Below are 15,954 nucleotides of genomic sequence, written 5' to 3' on the forward strand. Positions count from 1 at the left end.
TTCTTATAAACAGTTTACTACATCAACCTTAGGATATCACATTTATTTTTTGCTACTGCAACAAGGCTTTGATATGTTACATAATATATGCCTGTGGAGTTAGGTATATAAATGTAAAGGGATTTGTCATTTTAGTGTCAACTTGACTATGAGTGGTAAGGTGAGGCATATAAAGCCCATCTTAAGCTAAATAGAAAGATTTTTAAACTAATCAGGATATTACGTAAAACTCACTCAATATAGGTTTCTCATGTATTTAAGTTTCTTAATATAACTTATAAGTTCATTTAAATTTCATCATCGTCATTCTAGCCTTCAGTCGCCCACCTAGGCCGCCCTAGGTACCAAAATAGTTATAAAATTATATTACGGCACTCTTAATTCACTTTGGAAAAGAAAACTAAGTTGAGCAAGAATAAAATAAGCGAATTGTTATTAAAAACTATTTAATTTGTCAAACGTAGTACAGCGCCCGCAGCTCATCGCATTTTTGCCTTTCCCACAAAACTGTGATAACCGTTCTACACAGATAGTCCAGTTTGCAAATCGTATTGCACCACGGCCAACTATTGTCGCTGAGCTTAGAAAAGAAGGCCGCGTATAAGTCAAGGAGCTGTTTGTTGTCTGTGACCATCCTTGTGACGAGGTTGTCCATGGATGCGGGTGATAGGTCGGTAAGTTGGAACCGTTGCTTCAGGTCGTAGAGCAGGAACCAATGAGGTCGTCGGTTTGGCGTTAAGTTCGCTTCGGTTAGGTTGTAGACGTAGTTCACGATGTTGGTTGGTTCCTGAAGTGAATGGAGATAGTCAATATCAGCAAATCATAATATAATAGGTATGCATCACGTTTTGTTGGTGAAACTAGTAAGGTAAGGGAACTATCAATCAGCTGTCGCCCAGATTATTTAGACTCAAAGAAAAAATCATGCAATTAAAATGGTACCTAGTTACTAAATTGGCGAGTTTTATTAAGACGCCATCATTGCCACTACATCTTATATAAAACAGTCCCCCGCCGCCTCTGTCTGTTTGTGTGTTTGTTCATGAAAACTCATAAACTTATTGAACGGGTTTTCATGCGGTTTCCACCTATCAATAGAGTGAATCTTGAGGAATGTTTAGGCGTATAATTTGTTAACCCGTGCAAAACCGGGGCGGGTCGCTAGTTATTTATAAAGTTATCTATAGTTCAATTACTTTATTGACATCTTTTCCATTAAGTAGGTATAGGTAGGTATATAGGCTACCTATTTAGTTTAGGCACCAATTCAAAATATGTCACAATGAATCGCGTGCAGAAAAGTGGAAGATAAGATTATTCGTATTCGAGATTCGATACATAAATGAGTGCATTAAGGTGCTTACATATGTGACAGGATCGAACGTCGCTATTTTATAATTGAGGTTATAATTGGAGTAGGTGGTGGCGCCGCCGGCGCCCCACGCCACGCTCACGGCCTGCCCCTCCGGGTTGTAGAATATCTTGAACTCGTCCGTGTGCGTGTGGCCATTGAATTCACCGGTTATTGTTGAGGCGAACCTGCAAAAACAATAACTTAGTTTAGAGCGAGTCATACCTACGTCGGATTTGTTAGATAGGTAGTAATAATTCTTTACGTAGCGTAATTTTTTTCGTTACGTATTCTTTACGTGGTTTAGGTATTAGGTACAGTCAGCCAAGAAAGTGGTCTACCACTTTTCGACTCTATCATCTGATTGATCCAAGTGCTTTAGTCATTAGGATACCTGTTAACAATCCTGTTGTATTCTCTAGTCCATGTGTGCGTGAGGTCGGACACTCCAGGCGGGATATGCGTCAATATGTGCACTTTCTCGCCGGCCAGCTCTGCCTTGTGAAGTTCGTCCACCAGCCAATCCAAGTGTTTTTTCGCATCGAGAGGGTCATAAACTAGCCACCTGAAAATTGTATTTTGTTGCAGTCTAAATTGATTATAGGTAAATATAAATCTTGCAATGGTCAAATAAATTCTACATTCATCATCATCATCATCATCATCATTTCAGCCTAAGAAAATTTGACGTTTAAAATAACACTTGCACTGCGTGGGCTATCAAAATCGCTGCAGACTTTTCGTGTATACGTCCCACTGCTGAGCACAGGCCTCCTCTCAATCGCGAGAGGGCTTGGGCTATAGTCCCCACGCTAGCAATTTCTACATTCAGTAGGTAGGTAAAAGGCCGATCGAGTTCCTTCACCTGAGAGGCGCGCTGGCGGGGAAGTTGGAGCTTAAACAGAAGCCATAGTGAAAGTGTCTTTATAAGCTCACGGCATTACGCAATCTGTCCAAATTTTTGGTATAAAGACAGATTGTGTACAGTAGGTAGAGATCAAATTTTAGTGTCTGGGATACCTATCAAAACATAGTTTATTATAGGTACTGTTAAATCTGTGATATTTGCCAATTGACAATTGACATATACTGCTGGACGAAGGTCTCCCTTAAGAAAATAACAAATCGTACACTGCCGTCATTTCACATTTTTCCACAAATTTTGCCCAGCGAACGCAAAACGGGCCTTTTAGGCCCGTTTTGCGTTCGCTGGTCACATATTCACTGGTCATCAGCTCACCAATTATACTTATAAGCCACGTTGTTATTGAGTGAGATGGCCCTCAGCCCCGGCCTGACAAGCACGGAGTACTCGCCGCGTTCTAACAACGTGTCTTTGGCGCCCTCAGGCAAGTAGAAGTCCCATTTGTCGGCTAGAGCCTCGTACAGCCAGGTCGTGTTGATTTTGTCGCCCGTCACGCGTGACGGGGCAAACCTGTGGAGGAAAATTTTGTTAATTCTCTAGTTTATTTTAAGAACGTCACGTCACATGTTATATCCGATTCAAAGGACCAATTTATGATGATTCAGTAGAGCAGCCTGCGCTGGGTTCAAACATGCTTATGGCTAATAAATATGTATCTTATACATACACCCTTCGGAGGTAGAAGTGTTCGCGTTATCATCAGAGCTCGGATAGGGTGAGCTATTTGCCTTATATATGACATAAGACATGTCAAATTATAAGGCAAATAGCTCACCCTATCCGAGCTCTGGTTATCATACAACGCTAAATGTGAAGTATCTTCTTAAGATCTTAAGCCCTTACTGCATGTAATAAAAAATATTTGTTTATATTTGAACTTTAATAGCTGTCAATAGAGTTGAATATCATATCCGCCATATATGGCATTGTATGCGGCAAAGGGTTAATTAAGCGAGACATACATTAGAGAAGGCAGATACTTGATTAAAGTACCTAACTACGAATAAACTACCCAAAAAAATACCGCTACTCTACACTTAGTAAATACATGATTATAGGCAAGTAGGTACCTTCTGATGTGCTATCAGTTTTCAATTGTGCGAAAATTATCCACGTGGAAAAAATTCGGAAACTTCGTGACATTTTTGTATGGGGAACAAAGTTTTTGGAAAATGGAAATTCCTTTAGTGTTTAAAAAAAAATCTTATAATCTTTTAACTGGTTGGATGTTTCACTTACTGGTTAGTCGGTTGTGACTCGTGGTTGCCAACAGTAGACACGACCAGCACGTGGTCGCCGAAGCTGCTTCTGATCTTGTCGACGACGTGTTTGTTCATTTCGTTTATAGCCTCGTACGTGGTCTCCCAGACGAAGTGGTCGATGGTGTCACCTATGTAGTACACTACGTCGACATTCTGAAATGGTTTTGTATGGATTGGGTATTTTTGGATCACGGTCTTTGGAGAACTCTCCTTTTCTCGTATTCAATCAGGCATCGTTTTATAGGTACCTATACTAAACAAAACTTGTTTAAGTTTTGAGAACATATTATATTTTAGCGTCTGATACTACTGATTGTATCGTAACGTAATGGATCTCGATAGTCAGTTAGGTAGTTATATGGCGCAGTCAGTAGGATCACCAACGATAAATCATGAGAGATCTAAACGATTTTGGTGAAATTTCAAATATGTTTTATTTTATATGTTTCCTAGGAAGGGCCCCTGTCCACAAACCGATATACAAACGGATTAGAGTAGAGTAGAGTAGACTAGTAGCGTGACCTTTGCCCATACTCCATGCTTGGCTAAGTGACGTAAGATGTTCCCTTCTTAAGGTAAGTCAGCTTCAAATAAATATTGCTTGCCAAAGTGACCAAATATATCGCAACACCTCCTTATATCTATGCTAACAGGGGGTGTTAGGATATGGTAAAGTAAAGTAAACGAACCTGGTGTGTTTCAGCAATCCTGTCGACGACGTCATCGTAGGCCCAAATCGGCGTATCGCAGTTCCTATAGTCTCCCCAGTAACCGGCGGGGGGATGGTTTCTTCCGGGCAGGAACCTCGTTTGGGTTAAACTTCGTGTTTCTCTATTAAAATAATGTACTTAATACATGTATTGTTTTATGTAGTCTTAAACGAACTTATTACTGAAGGGAAAGGAACGACGAAAATAATAACTAAACGGATGAATAAATAAATAAACATTGGGGACATCTTACACAGATCAACCTAGCCCCAAACTAAGCAAAGCTTGTACTATGGGTGCTAGGCGACGATATACATACTTATGTATATAGATAAATACATACTTATATACATAGAAAACACCCATGACTCAGGAACAAATATTAGTGTTCATCACACAAATAAATGCCCTTACTGGGATTCGAACCCAGGACCATCGGCTTAGCAGGCAGGGTCACTACCCACTAGGCCAGACCGGTCGTCAAAATAAAAAAGTTTTTAAGCGTTAAAAGTTGTCACAGTATCCATCACGCTTTTGAATACGAGTAGGTATAGGTAGGTACTGTTTACGTCGCATGTGCCGTTATAACAGAGCTTTTTCTGTCTAACCGGAAACATTTATACTATATTTATATTGTTTGCTCTATTAGGCTTTTTGGTTGTATTAAATATTTAGGTCCTACTTGCCGTATTTTCTACGGTACCTACTTACCGTATTTTCTGAGACACACTCAAATCCAAAACAATGTTATCGTCTTTTCTGATGAACGTTTGTTCGTATATCGAAGTGTCCAAGCTGGAATGGTACTCGAAGGCTTGGGAGGTGGTCTGGCCCTTGCGGCAGCAGGTGGGCTGGCCGCAGTACGCGGCGCCGTAGGGCTCGTACAGAGGATCGAGGTGGGCATCAGTGATAAGGGCCACGGTGAGAGGCGTGGTGTCCGTGGCTGGAGTCTGAAAAGCAGGTTATTTACTTCATACAATTTATTCCTAGTTCTAGTAGTTTAGTTAGTAGTTTGTAATTTGTTAATCCTAGTCTGCGCGGTAAATATAGAAGGTTATATATTTTCTTATGGTTCCGTCACACAGGCGCGTTTTTTGGGCGGGGCGTGAGCGTTTTATATGTAGGTAAAACGCTCACGCGCCGCCCGGAAAACGTTCCTGTGTGACGAAGCCTTTATAGAAAATATCGACGTTTTATCAGGTAAAATTTGTAAGGGGTTTTTTCTGTGGTTTTGAATCCCATGGTGCATAATTGTTTTCCTTCGTATTTTCACGGAAACGTATTACGAACTTTTCCTGCTGTTTCAGTCGGTCTCGGTACAAAAAGTATAAGTTGACTGAAGTCAAATACGAACGTTTCCGTGAAAATACGAAGCCCGAAGGAATAAACAACGCACTGTATCAGTAAAAGTAGAATGATCTACACATATTCACCTCAAACGTTGTTGTTCCTGGTGGTGAAACCCTTTACCAGAGATATTTAAGACTAAGAAGTTTTAAAACTTTTCTACAAAATTCTGTTCCAAACCTACCGCGTCGACAGTGACAGGATCAGGCAGATCCACCTGCCATTCGAACCTCGGGTCGGTGTAGACGCAGACGTTAGGGTCGCTCGCCGCTTGCAGGATCAGACCACAAAATGTCCTCGGCGTAGCTTCGGGGGTATTCTTTATTATATATGTTAGAATTGGCTGAAAAAAAATCGGTGTTAGAACTCTTTCTATACCTCCTTGTATGCCGAGGTTTTTTCAAGGGGCTACAGTATGGGGCTTTAGAAAAGGGAATGTACAGTCACCTAGCTGCAATAATATGTTACACAACGAAGGCCGCAATAATATCTGACACGATATTATTTGTAGAGCCATAATATCGTGTCACATATTTTTGCGGCATTCGAAGAGTAACGTATTATTGCAGGGGACTGTACAGGATTTTAAAGGGACAACGAATGTGACACCTTTTGGAGTTGGAGGCGTCCATAGGCTACGGTGACTGCCTACCATCAGGCGGGCCGTATGCTTGTTTGTCACTAACGTGGTATTAAAAAAACCTACAACTTAAACGGATTTATTCATGTCGTTAATTAGGTATCTTCAATATGCACAGACCCGTGAACTTCTGTAGTAGTAAAAAGTATTAGTAGGCAAAACGTGTCACGGTCGTTATCAGGTGACGTGAGGGGTACACGGGTCTTCAAATTAAACACAGGCGCTCTATCTAATGGTCCGTTTACTACTGACACAATAAACTGTCTCCCTACATACATGGTGTGTCTGACCATGGGGCTTTAAATCCAGGGCTTGATTTTACTCGCTAAACTGAGCTACTTTTTAGTTAGGGAGGCGAGGTAGCTAAATGGCGTAATTCAACGGCGCCGTCGAGACCTATCAAAATCGAAAGATAAAATAATTTCGAAAAGAAAAGCTCGTATGGCAAAAACCATTTTAGCGGTGGGTTTGGCGTGTACGGTTTTTCAAAAATGTTAAAAAAACAGTTACTTGGGCATTCTCGAGCGCGTCAGATATTCATACTACGTATGCCCCGAGTGCCTCTGATAACAACGGTATACTAATCTGCCGGTTTGCGTGGTGGGGGTAGGCATATAAAGTAGTCAAAAATGCAAAAAAAAAAAATTTACTCGAGCGCGTCAGATTTTCGGAAGGGGTGTTAAGTAGGCCCCAAGGAAGCTTCCTTTAAAAAAACTGACGATTTCGGCGTGACGATAAGTTACGATAAATTTTTGAAAATGCAAAAAAAAAAAATTTTTTTTAAATATTCGAGCGCGTCAGATTTTCATAGGGGAGGTTTATCTCGGTATCCTGAAAGCATATTTTTTTAATCTGACAAAAATGTTGGTGGGTTCTCTTAATCTGACCGAAAAAGGTTTTTTGGTTTGGTTTGGTTTCTTTTTTTTCCTTTCTTATGTAAAGAGACCTTTTTTGTGTAAAATAAAATTACCTTTTTTGTTTATTTAAACTTTTTTTTTGTAAAATGTATCGTTCGCGACTTATATGCCGCAACGCGTTCTTAGGAAGACGAAATGGCTCCTCCACACTTCCGGTCATGCGGAAACCGGCAGATTTTGTATTTTTAGTAAGTTTTAAATTATATTCTTCAAAATAAAAATAAAATAATCGCGCTCGAGAATGCCGGATTAACGTTTTTTTTTTACAAGTTCGCGACCCTATATTAACTCGGCGGCGTCAAGGACTTATCGTCAGATTAGTTAAATTTAGTCTTTAAACACTAAAATCAACCCCCAATATCTTAATCTGACGCGCTCGAGTATTTCAGACTATCCATTTTTTTTTACTAATCTGATCGTCTATCCTAGGCGCGCGTCACTACATATAGAGCTAAATACTTTACAAGGTTGTTCTATTAGGTCTAAGGTATCTCTCATATCTTAAACTGCCACGCTAGAGTATTGCCGAAAATTCCCCTATTCGCCTCCCTAACTATTACTATGGGACCAACCCTAAAATCGGGGAATTTTTTTTGGCTTTTCCATAGAAAACGTCGACATCTGATCAGCCAAAATGTATGAAAAAGTAAAAACTTTTTTCGGGATTTCGGGGTTGGTGTCATAATAAAAGTAGCTCAGTTTAGCGAGTAGAATCGAGCCCTGGATTTAAAGCCCCGTGGTCAGACACACCCTGTATACTACACCACCTGCAATCCTTATATTATTTTCCTACGAGTATAGTAACAGCACCAGTCATGGGACATTTAAGAGGAAATTTGGAGTATTTGTGATATTTCCCTAATACATGTGAATGGTCTACCGCTTAGCGTATTGAAAGATGAAAGTCCTACCCGTCTTTCATGTTTCAGGCGTGTTGTATCAAAGATACTGCAATGAGTTTCCACATACTTAACAAATTAAAACTATGCTATTTTTCTCCAGTCATGGACACCAAAGCTCCAGTAATGGGCCCCCCAGTAATGGACACTACTCTATCAGTATAAAATATTGAAATAGGTCATCAGATCTGGTCCATGTTATCATAATATTGCATTATCATCCGATTTGCATATTTAATTACGAATACAAAATTTCAACTCAATCGGAAAACGGGAAAGTGGCTCAAACTCGGCTACCAAGATTTGACCCACACTAAAAAACGATATTAATTTATCCGAAGTCCGAGCATACCTCCTGGTTGACATATTTCGTAACTACACATTACTTCTGTATTGTTTAAACATGAAATGATGGCATGGCAAGCATCATTATGTAAATTTCCCATTATAGGAGGTATGCAGTTTTACAGCTCCTATAATGGGATTGGGCCAAATACCACTATTTTTTTACATCTGTGGACTCACAACATAGTATGTTGTATACCTTATCTCATGGTAAATGCAATTAACAAAACACATTTTAGTTTTCATCAAGTATTAATTAATTAAAATTTAATAAATTAACTCACCTCTCTTAGCGAAGTTGTTAAGAATTCGTAGTGGTATTTTTTTTTCAGTGACATGACAACTTTTGGGTTGACGCCAATTTCTTAAAAAACAACCAAATTTAATAAAAATTCAAACTGAAACAGCTCTAGGACTCTTATTTATGATAATATACAGGCAGTGTTTATAAACTACTTTTAGACACTTATTTTACAGGATTTGTGGTTTTTTGTCCCATTACTGGTTCCACGCCCATCATAGGGTACACTACTATAGATACCTAAACATAACCTTACCATATTTAATCCGACTGCGCCTTTACACACATCGTGGCTCTCGATGCCTATGGACGTACAGAGAACCGTGATGGACTCAGACAGTTCCTCTTCGCTCTGACCCTCCTCCACGCCCGAGAACAGAGCCGCGAAAGCAGACCGGCAGACTAGGCAGTCCAGGGTCTGAAACAAATGTAGGTATGTACTTACGACTGTTAAAGGGGCCCACTGATTAACAGTCCGCCGGACGGTATCGGCCTGTCAGTTGTTCGGAACTGTCCAAATTTTGTTCTAACTGACAGGCCGATACCGTCCGGCGGACTGTTAATCAGTGAGCCCCTTTATGGTCGCTCAAAGGTCGCTCGCACCGACTGAATTAACTTCATTGCCACTAAGTGCTACGGGTTTCGCCGTTTGGAGGGCGTAGTCGCTACGAACACACTGTTCCCGACAGTCGGGTTCTTGGCCCTGAATGTGTGTAAGTCTAAATATCCCGCATGTTCAGGTTCACTTTGCACATAAGTTCACATAACTATACTTAGCTAATAATATGTTCAACGCACGCAACGCTTGAATATCAGTTTTCTTGGCATTGGAGTTTAGGTAAAGTAGAAAATGCTGTATAATTTAGACGACAAAATAAATAAACATCTCATAGTAGTTAGCACACGTAATAGTTATATAGATAATCCCTTTCAAAGGCTAATGCACTTTGTACAGAAGTTATGTTCGAAATTGTCTGTACATAATATGGATTGGAATGCTTCAAGTAGCAGTGCTATTATCTGTTGGCAAAACACTTAAATTTATCTTATATGTACCTACGTACGTACTAACCTATTAATGGCCGATGTATTCGTCTATATTATCAGTAATTGAGAAAACCTTTGCAAATAGGACGTGACTGGAAGTGTTTCGAGGTTTTAAGAGTTACTAGCTCTGAAAAATGGTCAGCAACGCCAAGAGCAACAAAACGGACAAAACCTGTATCTATGAGGGAGTCGAGTTAAAAAAACGCGAATTGGCTACTTAAAAACAGAATAGAATGCTCCCATCACCAGAACCACTTACCATTCTAGCATTTCCTGTGTTCTCAAGCGTCCTCGCAGTCACATATTCAGGCATACGCAGGATTTCAAACACATCGTTCATCTTCCTGGTTTCTTCCTCAGTCAACCGCTGAGTCACGAACTTTTTGAACAAGTCTTCCACCTCATCTAGAAGTAGATAGAGAGGATTTTATGATGTTTTGTATGAAATGGGCTATCTATTACACGATGTTTTGGATTTTGCAGGGATTCTAGTGTCATCATCATTGTAAATACCGGAACTTTCGGGTAAGTTTAAGGCTCTAGCGAATTATTTACTTAGACCTGCAGACATCCTAATGTTATTTTGCACAGGAATACAAGTACTATCTCTCTTGTATTCTCTATTCCGTGTTTTTTTGCACTTAAGTGGTACATAAAGGTGGCCCAGTAAAAATATCAACTGTGGGAATGGGAATCTACCAGATCTCGCTCGCAGCCGGCTCACATTTATCTAGAATTTTACAGGATCGGGCTCCTATTTTCCTTCAATAGGATGAAGGTAAGATGGCTAACTGATGGTCGTTGCCCTTAGACATTAGGTACCGACTGCTTCGACTCGACATATCATAGTGAAATTGTAGAACTTACCATGGAATACAAGATTGGCGGTACTCGTTGCCACTATCATTAAAATCACAAGAACATTCAACCCCGCCATAGTAACGAATAATTATTACGTTGACATGGATGGCGCCTGACTTTTATAGGCTATCACCTAGTCATTGAACTATCTACTAAAATTCTTGAAATACTTCGCGCTCGCACGACATGCGGGCGTTGCCACTGATTACCTATAGTATATTAACTTGTTACATATTTACTTTATCAGTTAGCTAATCCATCAGAAATTATCAATAAAGCCCTTACTGCCAATCTAATTAACAGGTACCTAATCACTTTGTTTTGTTATTACGTAGGTAGGTACATAGGTGATTTCCTTGTTGTTAAAGTTAATGTACAAAATACCCTATAATTAAAAGGTCAACTTGTCAACTTAGATAGTTGACACTTTTACACCCTTTAATTACTGATGTGACATCAATTGTTTGTTCTCATAGGGTTATTCCCACTAGTTACCACCAAGTGTTACCAGATTTATTTTTTCTTACCTCTTCCCAATGGTAACAGTAGTGGTGATTAATTGTATACCTACATGGTACTCGTAAAGAAAGAACAAAGTTACACGATAGTTATTAGGTACTTTATTTAAAACCATAGTATAACTCCTTTAGATCTTCGCATTTCTGTCTTTCCCACAAAACTGTGACAACGGTTCTACAGAGTTCCTCCAGTTTGCAGTCTGTATCGCACTGTGGTCTTGCATCGCTCATCTTGTAGAAGTAATCCGAATATAGATCTAAGAGTTGTTTATTATTTGTGACCATTCTGGTGACCAGATCGTTCATTGAGGCAGGTGACAAGTCAGGCAGTCGGAACTTTCGCGTGAAGTCGTAGAGTCTGAACCAATGGGGTCTACGTTTTGGCGTGAGGTTGGCGTTAGTCAGGTTGTAGATGTAGTTCTCGATGTTCGTGGGTTCCTGGTGGGTTAAGAGATTACTTCAAGGCTCATTATTTTGCAGTTAATTTAAGCCTCAGGCGCCTCAGCAGGTTAAGCCCAGAGGGCAGATGACCTAACACCAACATGACCAACACCAATCCGCTATGTTTGCTTACATTAAGAGTTACAACATTTACAACGTCAACGTCGGCTATAATTTGATAGGTAAACTGATCAATCTGATGATCTCTGTTTAGAAGGCTGGTCAAGAAGGCGATACCAATTGTTGTCCATATAAATACTCTCTATCCGCAGCCGTTAAACTGTTTTGTTCCTTTTATAGCTGCGTTTCGACCCGAGAATGCGTTGCGAGGGATGTGTTTTTAAGAAGCAATAGAATCACTGCACGCTGAGCGAGGAATAGAAATTAAGTGATTCTAATGGTTCGCTGGTCGAAACGCATGCCTTAACCAGGCAGGCAATAGAGATAATTATAAAGAAATAGGCAACTGTTCCATAGGTGCAATAATATCTGCATCTGAGGGCCTACCAGAAATTACTAAAATCTAAATTAGTGCATCATGAATTGTGAATAGACGTTCTTTGAATTGGCGGTTGTGGTAGACTAAGAAGAGGATTTGTACTCGTATAAAAACGTAAAGGGAAGTACCTACCGATTCAATCGCACCTACCCTTTTACTTATTTAATACTTTTCTGACTTTACTTACAAATGTGAAAGGATGGAACTTGACTATTTTATAATTAGGGTTGAAGTTCGAGAAGGTGGTGATACCGCCCGCGTTCCACGCCACCCGCACGGCTTGACCCGACGGGCTGTAGAATATCCTGAACTCGTCCGCGTGCGTGTGCCCGTTGAATTCCGCGGCAATCGTAGAAGCGAACCTTAGGATGAGTATTTTAGTACAGTCCCGAGCCATGCGTATAACAAACGCAAAGAAGAGAAAAACATCGGAAGCAGAGAGCTTTCTGGATTTATTTGATTAATTATGCTAAATAAACGGCTAACGACTAAGTCCCGTACATAAGACTGCCAAGCAAGTAAGCATACAACCATACAATGTACTGAAAGTTGTATTAATATACCTGTTTACAATTCTGTTATACTCCCTGGTCCATGTGTAGGTGAGGTCGTCTTCGCCCGGGGGTATGTGTGTCAGTATGTGTACTTTTTCGCCCGCCAGCTCAGCCGCGTGCAGTTCATTTACCAACCAATCCAAGTGTTCTTTAGCATCGAGAGGGTCGTATACTAGCCACCTAAAATAAGAATGAAGTAAGTGTATTTGTCTTGTAATTGTAAATTGTAGGCGCTTAGGTGTAGGTAATCCTGACCATAGCTTACCAGTTATACTTATAAGCCACGTTGATGTTCAAAGTGATGGCCCTGAGCCCCGGTCTGATTAGCACAGAGTACTCTCCACGCTTCAAAAAGGTGGCTCTGGCGTTTTTGGGCAAATAGTACTTCCACTTTTTGGCGAGAGATTTGTAGAGCCACGTTGTGTTCAGCTTGTCCCTCGAAACGGATGCTGAGGCGAATCTATCGGATAGTACGACACAATGTTAATTATTTTCTCCGATTTTTTTACATAAGTAAAAAGTATAGTTACTGGTATTGACCAGTATAGTATAGTTCTAGTTAATAGTCCAGTAGTAGGTACGCAATATTTTGCGTAGACGTGGACATAAGTCACATCAGCGAGACCTTTTATCATGTGTTTGCCAAAAGATCCTAAAGACCAAACGGTGGTGGTGAGTGACCACAAGAGTGACAATCTCACACGAAACCTCTTTTATAAGTGCGGGAAAGAATGCTTTACTCACATCGCTATCACGTAGCAATTAATTGATATGCTGATGCTTAGTCATTCCCTCTTCAAACAGAATGAGAGTCTATGTGAATGTGAAGTAAGTATCCACACAGTTTTAGTAGTATACTCGTATTCAAAATTCAATTCAAAATTCTTTATTTCATTAAAAACCATTACATATTTTTACCAATGGCTGGTGTCTCCCTGTAAGTTATTTACAAAATAACCTGTGCTGGGAGGCACCGCTCTTCCATATCTAATTTACAATTTATTTAGTATTATACTATCATATACTTAACTATTATGTGTGTGTGTGCGTGTGTGTGTGTGTGTGTGTGTGTGTGTGTGTGTTATTTTGTTATTTTTTACATCGTATTGTAGCTTTGGGTATATATCTAGTGCTTTGTTTAAAATATTGTATAGGTGCGAAGAACGTTTATTATATTGCCTATTAGCAAAAGTGGTGTTGGTTTTAGGTAGGTGCATGGCAATATCTTTCCTCCGTCTTGTCAAGAGATTGCGATCAAAAGTTGTGGTTTTATGCTTTCTTAGAACAGAGGTTAGTATATATAGTTTTCTGACAGTAACCAACTTACACATTTGATATAGTTTATCAGTTGAGAACCACATCCTCTTAAAGTACATAATTTTGAGAAGACTACGCTGGGCTCTCTCTACGTCTATAAAGCGAGTCTTAGCAGCGCCTCCCCAAACAGGCAAACAATAGGTTAACACAGACTGAACCAACGATGTGTAGATTTCTTTTAAAAGGTCTCTACTGTGGCCATTTAGACCCGGAACGCTTCTTGGCACCACATGTCTTAAATTTTTAAAAATCCAATTAAGCTTTCGTAAACGTAATATAACATATTCGAGATGTTGGTACCAGGACAGTCCACGATCCACAAAAACACCCAGATATTTGGTGCTATCAACTTTTAGTATAGTGGGACAGGTTTGCTGGGAGCAGTTCAGTACATTCTTACCACAGCTATGTATTTTAATGTATTTAAAAACTATTAACAGGTTGTGTATTGCTGTATATACTATGACATATATAATTTGTTTTGGCAGTATTTAACGTAAGGATATTGTTCTTAAGCCATTCATTAATAGTTTCAAGTCCAGTCTCCGTAAATTTCTGAACATCTTCCCATGAAGACCCAGTGAAGACGATGGCGGTGTCGTCTGCGTATTCAAGGGTGTAACGAAAAAGAAGAAAGTAGTATAACTTACGCAAGCGGTCACGAGGTCGGTCACCTACGCGCTGGACAGACCTGATAAAATCTGTGACACAAACCACCATAGTCCAATGTTCCCGTAACGCCGAAGACCGTGGCAAATGGAGGCACATTGCGAGGGCTGCGTTATCCACGATAGATACGTCTCATCATACAACCACGACCACTCTGTCAAGAGTGAACGACTGAGGAGGAGTATAACTTACTGGTTAATAGGTTGCGATTCATGATTGCCTACGACAAGTACGACCATCACATTGTCGCCGAAGCTCCGTCTGATTTTTTTGACCATGTAACTATTCATAGCGTCGTTTTGCTCGTATGTGGTCTCCCAAACGTGGTGGTCGATGGTGTCACCTATGTAGTACACCACGTCAACGTTCTGAAATAGTTTTTGGCCGTACACATTTATATCCAAAATTGTTTTTTATTTAATTTGTTTACCCATAAACTTTGTAATTTAACTATTCCCCGCATATTGTTTGTTTTGTACCTTGTGTGTACCAGAAATCCTGTCGATCACGTCGTCGAATGTCCAAAGCGGCGTGTCGCAGTTTCTATAGTCGCCCCAATAACCAGCAGGGGCAGCTTTCTTACGCTTATTTCTCTTATGAAATCGCATCTTTCTAATTTCCGCAGCCACTTTTAAATCCAATAACATTTCATCACCGTATCTGATAAAACTTCTTTCGTAAATCGACTCATTAATGTGGGAGTAGGAGACTTGGGCGGTTTGGCCAGCACGGCAACATGCAGGTTCAGTGCAGTCGGCCACCCCATAAGGTTTGTATAGAGGGTCGATGTGCCCGTCTGTGATTAGGGCAACTTTTAGAGGCTTGTTCCTGTAGCTAGATATCGGGCGCTGAAAGAAATAATTTGCTTACCGTTAAAACAAGATTTTTAGGCTTCCATAGTCGAATCTATTGCAGGATGTAACAAAAATAGTGGGGATCCCCACTTAAAGTCATGTCTCATGTCCTGATCCTGATTAAGAAAAAGAGGAAGAAAAAAAATTTTTTTGTCCGGAAAAAGTTTTGTCCCTTGAGGGTTGGCCGAATTGGACGAAATTTTTTTCATTTCATCTTTATCATATTTCCCATACAAAACATATTCTTTTCATTTTTGGAGCCCTAAATCAGGTAATTTGATATGAATGAATACTTTCTTGTCCATGACCGGAACAGGATCCGGAAGATCCACATGCCAATCGAATCTGGGATCATCGTAGGCGCAGGCATCAGGGTCGTCCGCCACTTGCAGGGCTAACCCGCAAAACGTGTTTGGTTCGGCTTCAGGGGTGTTCTTTATTATATAGACCAGTATAGGCTAGAATCAGATAAAAAAACGGAAGTAGACATTTGAAGT

At 40.1% G+C, this 15,954-nt stretch overlaps 4 protein-coding genes across 4 annotated transcripts in view; 1 reads left to right on the forward strand and 3 right to left on the reverse strand.

The window, feature by feature from the left end:
* The window catches only part of LOC134664543 (juvenile hormone esterase-like), a 178,842-nt gene that overhangs the window by 123,398 nt on the left and 39,490 nt on the right, over positions 1-15,954 (reverse strand). The gene's annotated exons all lie outside the window — the stretch shown is intronic.
* The window catches only part of LOC134664557 (ubiquinol-cytochrome-c reductase complex assembly factor 1), a 460,862-nt gene that overhangs the window by 2,801 nt on the left and 442,107 nt on the right, over positions 1-15,954 (forward strand). The gene's annotated exons all lie outside the window — the stretch shown is intronic.
* LOC134664541 (sphingomyelin phosphodiesterase 1-like) lies at positions 430-10,763 on the reverse strand. The gene is made up of 11 exons (XM_063521239.1): positions 10,612-10,763; positions 10,004-10,149; positions 8,954-9,115; positions 5,780-5,938; positions 4,960-5,198; positions 4,228-4,369; positions 3,516-3,691; positions 2,592-2,786; positions 1,746-1,916; positions 1,365-1,539; positions 430-787 (listed from the first exon to the last, which is right to left on the reverse strand). Exons 1-11 carry the CDS (start codon positions 10,679-10,681, stop codon positions 455-457), a joined length of 1,968 nt encoding a protein of 655 aa, XP_063377309.1. The 5' UTR covers positions 10,682-10,763; the 3' UTR covers positions 430-454.
* LOC134664507 (sphingomyelin phosphodiesterase 1-like) lies at positions 11,203-15,923 on the reverse strand. The gene is made up of 7 exons (XM_063521190.1): positions 15,751-15,923; positions 15,083-15,451; positions 14,796-14,971; positions 12,883-13,077; positions 12,627-12,797; positions 12,251-12,425; positions 11,203-11,561 (listed from the first exon to the last, which is right to left on the reverse strand). Exons 1-7 carry the CDS (start codon positions 15,760-15,762, stop codon positions 11,226-11,228), a joined length of 1,434 nt encoding a protein of 477 aa, XP_063377260.1. The 5' UTR covers positions 15,763-15,923; the 3' UTR covers positions 11,203-11,225.

Source organism: Cydia fagiglandana, chromosome 5 (genome assembly GCF_963556715.1).
Source record: "Cydia fagiglandana chromosome 5, ilCydFagi1.1, whole genome shotgun sequence".
Classification (NCBI taxonomy): domain Eukaryota; kingdom Metazoa; phylum Arthropoda; class Insecta; order Lepidoptera; family Tortricidae; genus Cydia; species Cydia fagiglandana.

What these genes read in the sequence shown, in the direction of transcription:
- LOC134664541 (XM_063521239.1), bottom strand. Translation starts at nt 10,681, where the DNA reads ATGGCGGGGTTGAATGTTCTTGTGATTTTAATGATAGTGGCAACGAGT. An exon ending in CGCCAATCTTGTATTCCATG is followed by an intron (nt 10,150 to 10,611) that starts GTAAGTTCTACA and finishes ATCTACTTCTAG; the next exon opens with ATGAGGTGGAAGACTTGTTC. An exon ending in TACAACAGGATTGTTAACAG is followed by an intron (nt 1,540 to 1,745) that starts GTATCCTAATGA and finishes TTGTTTTTGCAG; the next exon opens with GTTCGCCTCAACAATAACCG.
- LOC134664507 (XM_063521190.1), bottom strand. An exon ending in GTGGCTTATAAGTATAACTG is followed by an intron (nt 12,798 to 12,882) that starts GTAAGCTATGGT and finishes TTCTTATTTTAG; the next exon opens with GTGGCTAGTATACGACCCTC. An exon ending in TATAACAGAATTGTAAACAG is followed by an intron (nt 12,426 to 12,626) that starts GTATATTAATAC and finishes ACTCATCCTAAG; the next exon opens with GTTCGCTTCTACGATTGCCG.